General features: G+C 30.6%; 1 protein-coding gene and 1 long non-coding RNA gene across 4 annotated transcripts; both read right to left on the minus strand.

Moving 5' to 3' along the window:
* Positions 1–1146: 1146 nt before the first annotated feature.
* Positions 1147–3010, minus strand: LOC111715595 (uncharacterized). 3 transcript variants are annotated; one of them, XR_002768261.1, is made up of 5 exons: positions 2996–3010; positions 2521–2558; positions 2404–2456; positions 2143–2239; positions 1147–1272 (listed from the first exon to the last, which is right to left on the minus strand). It is a non-coding gene; the product is annotated as an uncharacterized LOC111715595 (long non-coding RNA). The 3 variants fall into 3 exon arrangements; XR_002768262.1 differs by lacking the exon at positions 1147–1272 and adding an exon at positions 1297–1397; XR_002768260.1 differs by lacking the exon at positions 1147–1272 and adding an exon at positions 1384–1459.
* Positions 3011–3015: 5 nt separating this feature from the next.
* Positions 3016–6651, minus strand: LOC111715602 (uncharacterized; the record flags this gene model as incomplete). Its single annotated transcript, XM_023490955.1, has 5 exons — positions 3016–3101; positions 3449–3516; positions 3619–3646; positions 4465–4552; positions 6578–6651. Coding segments are annotated over 5 exons (336 nt in total), but the record flags the coding sequence as incomplete, so codon positions are not given.
* Positions 6652–10848: the final 4197 nt, after the last annotated feature.

Raw genomic sequence — 10848 nt, forward strand, 5'->3', positions numbered from 1 at the left:
GGGGGAGGAAAGGAAAGCCGTAACGAGCTATTATCGAAAAGATGTAATTCCAACTGTCTCAATTTCTCCCTAATGCAATTATGGGTGTCATATCAATAGAACAATCAATTGAACTAACCTCTGTTTAAACCATAATGTTCATTTGGCCTACACCGTTCTTACGGACCATGAATGATCAATTTTTGTTCAATTCTTACTGTCAATTTTATAACCAGAATGTCGATTGAATTATAACGTACATTTTTTTTTATAATTCTGTAAATATTAGTGCAAATGAACATTTCCCAACAAAAAATGGTTCAAACGGACTAATTTGTTCATTTCTGTATAAATATAATTAGTGCAATATTGAACGTTGTACAGTGCAAGTGCAAACATGGCTAACAAAATATTTGTTCAAACTGACTTTAATGTTTTTTTCTGTAAATATCCATGAATGTTAGTTTTATGGCAAATGGTGAAATTTTAGTTTTTAGTCCGATTGAACATTTGTTTGTTCAAATTGCACTAAAATATGTTCATTTGTACTATAATTATAATAATGTATGGGCAAAATGGTGAAATTTTAGATTTTAGTTCGATTGAACATTTTTTTGTTCATTTGCACTAAAATATGTTCATTTGCACTAATTATCATTTGTTAGAAAATTTTGAAATTTTAGATTTTAGTTTGATGTTGAACATTTTTTTGTTCATTTGTTCTAAAATATATGTTCAATGGAGCTATAATTATTTAAATGAACCAAATTACGCTAGAATTTAAAAAAATAGTTCTCCACGTGCTCAAAAAACCTTCCACGTAGAATTCTGTTTGATTGAACAATTAAGTGTCCAAATGAACGTTAGTCCAAATGAATGTTAGTACGAATGTGTGTTTGTCCAAATCAATCATTTTAGTGCAAACGATATTTCACTGGTTTTACCTATAAATTCCTCCCTGAAACGTGTCGGAAATCTGGGAATTTATTTCAGAAGCACACTGCCCCCTCCTCCCTTCAATATATATATATATTGAAGAAGTGAAGTATTAAAAGGCTATAATTAAAGACCAAATATAACATACAGATTGTCTATGTATATTTTGGTCGTTATTTCAGTCTCATCCTTTGTGGTTAACCCTGTATCTTGATTCAGAATTAACAAAAATTTAAACCAATATTATTTTATTTCCAATAATGAATACAATAAAATAAATATAATTAGATAAAATTAGAATCCTTTTGTCTTTTTATGCATCGATATACTTTTCCCAGATCCGTAACACATCTCATCCTAAACAAATTTAATAAATGTTTCCATTAACCTTTGTGTAATAGATCCGTAACACATCTCATCCTAAACAAAGTTATAAATGTTTCCATTAACCTTAGTGTAATAGATCCGTAACACATCTCATCCTAAACAAAGTTATAAATGTTTCCATTGACCTTTGTGTAATAGATCCGTAACACATCTCATCCTAAACAAACTTTATAAATGTTTCCATTAACCTTTGTATTATTAAATCTTTGAGAATTGGAAAATTGAGCTTTTCATAATCATATTTTTATCATATATTGATGTGGCCAAATGGGATTTGTTCGTTTTCTAAGTGAACGATCGTTCAGTAAACTCGTTCGTTCAATAAAATCGTTTGTTTGCGTTAGTAAAAAAACTGATAGTTCCTCTCTCTAAAGTTTGTCGGAAAAAACGTTTGTTTGATAAAAAACAATATTTTTTTTAAGTACGTTCTTTTTATAAAAAACGATAGTTTTTGTCAAAATCTTTTGACAAATATTAGTTTGTTTAGTAAAAATTAACGATCTAAAAATATCTCGACATCACTTGATATAAGTATAGAAACCCTTTACTTAACCCTTAAACAATTAGGGGTTTAAATAGATATATAAATAGATATATCAAATTGCTGAAATCAATTATAGTCATTGAGCACAATCTCGATTTTTCAATTTCTTTGCAACCCAATATCGTAGACATTAGTTTTTTTAAACTATGAATTCTGTTAAATTAAATCATCCAAGTTTAAAATATATAAGGTTTGCACAATCAATTTGCAAAGACCTAGAAAATTTGAGTTGGTAGTATTCAGACTTAACTTCTAATTGTAAAAAAAATGTTGCCAAAGAAAGTAATAAAAGTTACCTTGGAGACATATTTAAAAATGAAGTCTAGATTGTGCTGGGTGAGAGTGTAGTAGGACGGATCAAACCGGCTTTTACAGGTTCCCCAAAGCACATAACTAGAGAAAAAAAAGTTGTAACAAAACCTGGAAAAAAGTCCTAAAATTCTGAGGCACTGAGAGAATTTGTTTTCTACAAATGTTTAACTTTTTTGGCGAAATTACCCCTTGGAATTTAAATAAATAGGGTTACTATGTATCTGTATTCAAATATGTTCTTTTACCTCATTACTCCCATTAGAACAGGCTTCTTTATGCCACTTTCATCCAGTACAAACTAGTTTGTTAAACAAATATTTTTTTTAATCTTCCAATTTAAAAAAAACTTAAAAGCATTTAACCTTAAACAATGGACCTCCAGAGTCTCCAAAACAGGCGGCTAAACAATTTGTTATTGAAAAATATATCTTATGAAAACTTTTAATAAAAAATGCTAAAATGATAATTATTTACAACTACTTTACAGAGAAGTTAAGGGAATTTTACTTTACCAAGGGTTCCCAATTGACCATTTTTGCCTACAAAACATCCAGAGCACAGCGAGGGATGTTTTTATAGATTGGTCGAGGGAGCCCGTGGTTAAGCAAAATATTTAATTTCCCAAAAAAGTATAGTTGTACAATATTTTATCGTCTTTTGTAATGAAAATGCGCACAGAGCGTGTGATTATTTTACATAACTGTCCCAAGGGGACGTTAAGTAACTAAACCTCCCACTAGGTAGGTCATGTTGGTTAGAAGGCGGTAAAAACTATAAATGAAATTAGAAAAATAATAAATATTTTTAATTTAAAATTGGTAAAATTATTTGTCTCACCTCCATCTATTGCGATATTTATATATATTTAGTTACCTGCCTCAACATTTTTTCTTCTAGTTTCGTCAAGTTTAATTTTCGTAAACTTTGTCAAACTTTTATTCACCTTAAATTAGGGATGGGCACCGTTTATAAAAACTATTCTGAAAACGATCGAAAAATTATATTTTTTGTGTAAAGTTCTGTTTTTATTTTACAATGTTTTCTTACGTCTACTGGCAAAATTTATTTTCGTTTTTTTGTTGACATTTTAACTTCAAAACGAAAAAAAGTTCGTTTCTCGTTTTAACTGTAAACACGTTATTCATCATTTTACTTTCAAATACTGAAACGAAAAAAAAATCGTTTCAGTAAAATCACCCTTTTGAAATTTCCCAACCTGATTTGTTTGGCATCGTTAACGAAAAGTTCAAAACAATTTCTGAAAAAAAATCCTCCGTTGCTCATCCCTACCTCGAATACTTCAAAGTTTTTCATCTTTAAAGTCACATTTTTCCCGACGCATATTGTGCCCACCTTGTCTACGCAGATTTTTCTGTTTGTTTAAATCAATAAATAATTTTTTCTCTCACAAAATGTCATTTTTTAATTTTATTTGTTTTCTTGATTTTACAGAAATATGCCTAAATCATTGAATTCCCTTTCCTCCACCTAAAAACTTTATGAATTAATCAATAACATTCAAAAAGCATAATTTACCTATTTCGTTTTTTATTTGGATTCACAAGTATTTTTGGACATTGAATTGAAATCATGAGAAGTTTCTGATTTTCTTTAAAAATTTACAATTTACAATTTACAATTTACAATTTACAATTTACCCTAAAGGAACTGTATCTGTAGTTTCAAGAGACCCTCCATTTATAGAATGGCATCTCTGATTCTCAGCGCGACCCTTTAAAGCTTTGTCTGATCATTTCTTGCTTTAGAAACAAGGGAGAAATTATCTAAATTGAACACATTTCAAGCCAAAAAAAACAATGATATCTTCCACGTTATCGGTGAGATAAAGGTTAAAAGTTAAAACTTTACGAATCGGGCATTATACCCGATCTTGAAAGGGAAGATCACTTCAAACTACGATGACAGTCCCTGTAATTAGAGATGGGCATGGTTTTTGTGAACAATCGAAATTTTTGAGAACGAACCAAATTTTTCGTAAAAAACTGTGTCAATCAGAAAAAACGAAGATGGATATATGGACCATTCAGAGCAATGAAGATGCGATAGGTTTTTTTAGAAAGAGTGAATAAAAAACGAACGATTTTGATAAACAATCGTTCAGTGACAAAACGAACAAAATATATGTAAAATGAACGATATTTTCTTAGAACAAACAAAATCAATTCTTTTTACTGATTGAAAAAAAAAACGATCACTGGGTCATTCACAAACAATAAACGAACGAACTGAAAAAAGCTGAACGCGCCCATCTCTAGCTTTAATGTCCATTTCTAGAATATATTTACCTCAGGCATTTCCTTTGCTAGATTTATTTTTAGTTGTTCTACACAATATTCATTGTTTAGCCGGTGAATACCCATCAGCCGAGTATCCCTGGACAAATAAACTAAATATGCAAAGAATAAAATTTTATTCGTGAACAGTCCCTTTAAATCTGGAAAAAATTTGTCATTNTATTCGTGAATAGTCCCTCTAAATTTGGAAAAAATATGTATCATTCAAAACACTATTTGCGAACAAAAGTTTTACCTTTATTATTTATTTTAAGTATAAAATATTTTACGAAAACATTAAGTATTTTTCGTAAAAAAACCTTTTAAGTCTAGAAAAACTATTATTTATTTAAAGTAGAAGATTTTTCTCGTTAACTATTCCTTTAACTTTGGAAACAATTGACATTTATTTTAAGTCATAAAAAAGTATCATTCATAAACAACCCCTTTACGTCTGAAAAGCAAACCCTTTACGTCTGGAAAACAACCCCTTTACGTCTGAAAAACAAACCCTTTAAGTCTGGAAAACAAATCCTTTAAGTCTGGAAAACAAACCCTTTAAGTCTGGAAAACAACCCCCTTTAAGTCTGGAAAACAACCACTTTAAGTCTGGAAAACAACCCCTTTATCTCTAGAAAACAAACCCTTTAAGTCTGGAAAACAATCCCTTTAAGTCTAGAAAACAACCCCTTTAAGTCTGGAGAATAACCCCTTTAAGTCTGGAAAATAACCCCTTAAAGTCTGGAAACAAACCCTTTAAGTATAGAAAACAACCCTTTTAAGTCTGGAAAAAAAAACTATTAATTAGTCAAAGTACAAAATATTTTTGGTAAACTATACCTTTAACTTTTGAAATAAATATTATTAATTCTTAAAAAAGTATTAAATGTTTTCAGCAACTATTCCTTGTAATATAAATCTTTAAAAGCACAGTTTTGGTGAACCACTCCTTTCTTACATTACTTGTTCCGCTATTTCATTACATTTACTCTGATAATCCTCTGTTCCACAGAACCCCCAGCCTTCATCAAACTAGAAGATTTTTTAAATAAAACAATTTTTTTGAATCTCAATTTTTTAAACATAACAATTAGATTTTTTAAGTGCAACATATTTTGGTAATGCAAACGGTTTTTTTTAAAAATTCAAATTCAAAAATTCAAAAAAAAGGGATTGTAATTTTTAATTACTCTTGAATTTAGTGTGCCATCATTCATCAATGATTCTCAAGGATAGAACTTTTTAAATATACCTTGCGATAACTTATAATTTGATCTACAGGGTGTCCAACGAAAACATGACAGTTGGTAAATAGTTTAGAATGTCTTCTTCCATATAATTGTTTTATACCAAAGACAACAATAAAAATATTATATAGATGTTAAATTAACTTCAAAGTAAATATATTTGTAAATTTTAATACTTGTTTTTAAAGCCATAATATTATTATGTTTGCTAGAGTTTATTTTATGAAAACGGAAAATGGCTGTATACAAGTTTACTCTGTTTGTATATTGTAATTTTCTTGTTTTACTAAGTACAACCGTATGCAGTCAAAACATATCAAATTGTAATTACTTACGGTTGTACTTTAAAGGTTTGTATGATCAGGTATGAATTAAATGTTTTTATTTATTTGAACTGTTAATTTTCATTTTTGTTTTCTCTACAAAAGTGACTTCAGAATATCTTGCATATAAAGAACAATGGAGAAAATTAACAGAATTAAGCACTTTTCAGAAAAAAAACATTTTTGATCAGATTAAGGCTTCAAGAGTAAATCGCTCATTGCCATCTATGCATGGAGGGTCACTTAATATTATTCTTTATAGTCGATCCCTTTAAACTTTCTTCTCTATATATAATCTTTGCTTGTCTGTCTGTCTGTCCGTTTGTGACCAAAAAACGTCAACTCGACTGGACCGTTCGGGCCCAAATTTTTTGTGGAACCACACGTGACCTCAAGGAAGGTTTATTAAATTTTCAAAACTGTGTCTCTAGCAAAATTCGATTTTTTGAAAATTTTGAAAATCCATGAAATTTTTTTTCATAAATTCCGCGAAATTATGTTTGTTTTTTGATAAATCTTTAAAAGCACAGTTTTGGTGAACCATTCCTTTCTTACATTACTTGTTCCGCTATTTCATTACATTTACTCTGATAATCCTCTGTTCCACAGAACCCCCAGCCTTCATCAAACTAGAAGATTTTTTAAATAAAACAATTTTTTTAAATCTCAATTTTTTAAGCACAACAATTAGATTTTTTAGGTTTTTTAAGTGCAACATATTTTCGTAATGCAAACAGTTAATTTTCAAAAATTGCCCCAAACATTTTTGTTCAAGGGATTGTAATTTTAAATGACTCTTCGATTTAGTGTGCCATCATTCATCAAAAATCCTCAAGGATAGAACTTATGTGGCGACTTTTTATAAATACCTCGCAATAACTTTATAATTTGATATATGTAAAATCTTTGAAACTGTGCTGTTGAGAATCCGTGATAGTATTATTTGCATTGAGGGTCGAATACAATTTTCACAGTTTTCATATTATTTGGAGCTTATTCTATACAGTAAAGCTGGTTTGGAGCTTATTCTATACAGTAAAGCTGATTTGGAGCTTATTCTATACAGTAAAGCTGGTTTGGAGCTTATTCTGTACAGTAAAGCTGGTTTGGAGCTTATTCTGTACAGTAAAGCTGGTTTGGAGCTTATTCTGTACAGTAAAGCTGGTAATTGGAGCTTATTCTGTACAGTAAAGCTGGTTTGGAGTTTATTCTATACAGTAAAGCTGGTTTGGAGCTTATTCTGTATAGTAAAGCTGGTTTGGAGCTTATTCTATACAGTAAAGCTGGTTTGGAGCTTATTCTGTACAGTAAAGCTGGTTTGGAGCTTATTCTATACAGTAAAGCTGATTTGGAGCTTATTCTGTACAGTAAAGCTGGTTTGGAGCTTATTCTATACAGTAAAGCTGGTTTGGAAAGCGTTTTTAGACCTAATTTATGATGTAAAATCCACTTGCGTTGGAAACCCTAAATCATATCTATTGTGCGATGTACAATGTACAGACCCATTTTACGCAAAAAATATATTATCGAGCAAGCTACTGGTAAACTATTTGCGTTATATCAAATATACAAAACATATTACTTTTATGTATACAGGGTGTCTCAATAAACATTGGAATTAAGAGACAAATTCGATATCATCTTTGTTATGAATTAGCATTCTAAATTGTAAAATTTGTTTTCAAAAGCCATAATATTATTTTGTCTGCTCGAGTTTTTTTTATGAAAACGATAAATGGCTGTATATAAGTTTACTCTGTTTGTATATTGTAATTTTCTTGTTTTACTAAGTACAACCGTATGCAGTCAAAACATAAACAAACAAATTGTAATTGCATACAGTGTACTTAGTAAAACAAGAAAATTACAGTATACAAACAGAGTACGTAAACAAACAAATTGTAAACATAGCAGACGAAAATCTTACGAGTAACTATATACAGCATCACTAATTACTGTAATAAATCAAAGAATTATTTAAAAGACGATATCGAATTCGTCACTGAATTCCATGTTTATCTCCTTATACCAAAGTCCCATTTATGTACTTATGATTTCACCAAGTAAAAAGACGGATTAAGAAGAGCTAAGATTAAAAAAATACGGAGAATAGATTTTATAAATGAGTGACCGCCCTCCAAGCAAAGATGGCAATGCCTAATTACAACGGTGCCCTTTAAAGGTTTGTCTGAACAAGTATGAATTAAATGTTTTTGTTTATTTGAACTGTTAATTTTCATTGGTGTTTTCTCTACAAAAGTGACTTCAGAATATCTTGCATATAAAGAACAATGGAGAAAATTAACAGAAATAAGCACTTTTTAGAAAAACATTGTTGATCAGATTAAGGCTTCAAGGGTAAATCGCTCATTGCCATCTATGCATGGAGGGTCACTTAATATTACGCTTACAGTCGATCCCTTTAAACTTTCTTCTTCTTTATATAAACTTTGCTTGTCTGTCTGTCTGTCCATTTGTGACCAAAAAACGTCAACTCGGCTGGACCGTTCGGGCCCAAATTTTTTGTGGAACCACACGTGACCTCAAGGAAGGTTTATTAGATTTTCAAAAATGTGTCTCTAACAAAATTCGATTTTTTGAAAATTTTGAAAATCCATGAAATTTTTTTTCATAAATTCCGCGAAATTTTGTTTGTTTTTTGTTTTCCAATATGTACAAAGAAAAAATGTTCACAATTAAAATAGAAGATTGGCGCGAAGCGCCCATTTAAGCCTATATAGTATGTTGATATTTTGTTTCTAAAAAAATCTTCCTTTGGTTCTGTATTTTCATTCAACCATGGACTTCTTGTGGAGCACCAACCTGCACCAAATATAATCAGAGAATACAGGGTGTCCCAAATAATATGGCAGAATGTTAAATCTAAATCTTTTCCAAAAACGAAATGATCGTTTTTAGGAAAAAAAAATAAAAACGAAAAAAAAACAATCGTTTTTTCGATCGTTTTAAAAACGATTTACAACCATAACTTTATATAATGGTGGGTTTGGCATAGTTTCAAAATCCGTTTATACATTCAAGATTATTGGATATTAAAAAGTCTCCACAAGAATTATATGATAACTTATTGAAAATTGTATGCTCGATATGAACGTGCTTTTAACGTGCTTTTTTTAAATTCTGTAAAATTTAACTCTGGCTTCAAACATTTATCAACCAAAAGGATTATCTTTAATCAGGGTGATAAATTTAATAAAAGTAGGCTAATAGGAAATCTAAGCAAAAAAAACGCAAAAATCGCATTTAATGGGAAAATTACAGTTATAAGTGTGATATAAGTTTAGATACTGCAAGATATATTGAAAAACATGTTTGTTGAAGGAAACAACATTCATTATAAAGGACAGAGTGTGCGATATATCTAACTGTAATTTTTTCTATAAATAATCAAATAATCAAATAATTAGATAATGAAATAATTAAAGTACTGCACGGCCGGATTTAACGTTTTTGTCTTTATCACAAAGAAATGTGACTTTCGATCACAATTTAACCTATAAAACATAATTTATTCACCTTTACTCTCTGATACTTTGTTGTCGGCATATACGTTTTGAATGAAATTGTATAAATCTACAACTCCGTCAATTTAAAGATTGTTGAATTATTGACCAAAACGTGCTTGAATTATAATGGAAGAAACCAAATGCATCTCGCCCTGATTAGTCCGGGGTGAGTGTGACTGTTGTCGATGTTCCAACATTAAATAAAAGTGGTACTGGTATAATAGGTATTCAATTAGAAATTATAAATTCTAAAATATAAAAGCAAAAAACAGATTCAAAGCAAAAATGAAGGGTCAGTTTTAAGTGAAAGTTAATTGACTAATGAACCAAATTTCAGAAGAAATTTCGTTTATTAGTGAAAATGTAATTTTTTAATGATGCTGTGATTATTGCTTTAGTTAGCTGTGATGGAGTTATCTTGCAGCCCCTGGCTTAAATCCTGAATACGCGCCTGGCATAGGGCAATTTCGCTTGCCCCCCTCCTAAACATTTCTACGGAGGGGGGGGGGTAAACTCAATCATGAAAAAAGTGTATTAAACTCAATCATGAAAAACCAATTCAGGATATTTTTGGGGATATTTTTATATTTGGGGGCATTCATTCAGTTGAGGGCAAATTTATCTAGGAAAACTATAGATAAGGATTTGCAATTCAAATCTCATTAGTGAAAAATCTTAAACTATATTTCAGGGGAAAACTTTTTAGTTTGGGGAAATCTCACATCTTTGTTTTTGGGGCAAATTTTATTTTTGGGGGGCTTTTTCCAGTTTGGTGAATTTTGTGTATGAAAAATCTACCAATTTCCGCGCGATACAGTACAAACTGGGACCGGAAAGGTTGACCCTGCTCGGAAATTCAAATGTACTTCGGCTGCCCGTGTTTGAACCCTTTATTTTCAGTGTTATACACAAAGGGTGAGAGTTTAAAGAAGCTGTAAGCGTATCTTCAAGTGACCCTCCATCTTATACATAAAGTGGCATGTCTGAATCCCATGTGATAATGAGGAAAATATCAGTGTGAAAAGTGTAAAATGTTCACAATTTCCTCTAATATAAAAAGTAGCTAAAGGGCTGAAGGTTTGATTTGGTCTGCGGTCTGGAAGCGTACTGCAGTTTCTGGGAGGAATGTAAACACTAAACAGACTCAGTGCTACTCAGACTCAAGGATGTAAGGCAAGGAAAGTCATTTCAGATGTGTACACATCTTTGAGCGCTAATTGTACTGCCACTGGGATGTCGAAGCTTGACATGGGATCCATATTCTGATCATAGGAAACTATTATGTGAATTATCAAAATT

The sequence above is a fragment of the Eurytemora carolleeae genome, unplaced genomic scaffold, assembly GCF_000591075.1.
Source record: "Eurytemora carolleeae unplaced genomic scaffold, Eaff_2.0 scaffold1811, whole genome shotgun sequence".
NCBI classification, from domain to species: Eukaryota; Metazoa; Arthropoda; class Copepoda; order Calanoida; family Temoridae; genus Eurytemora; species Eurytemora carolleeae.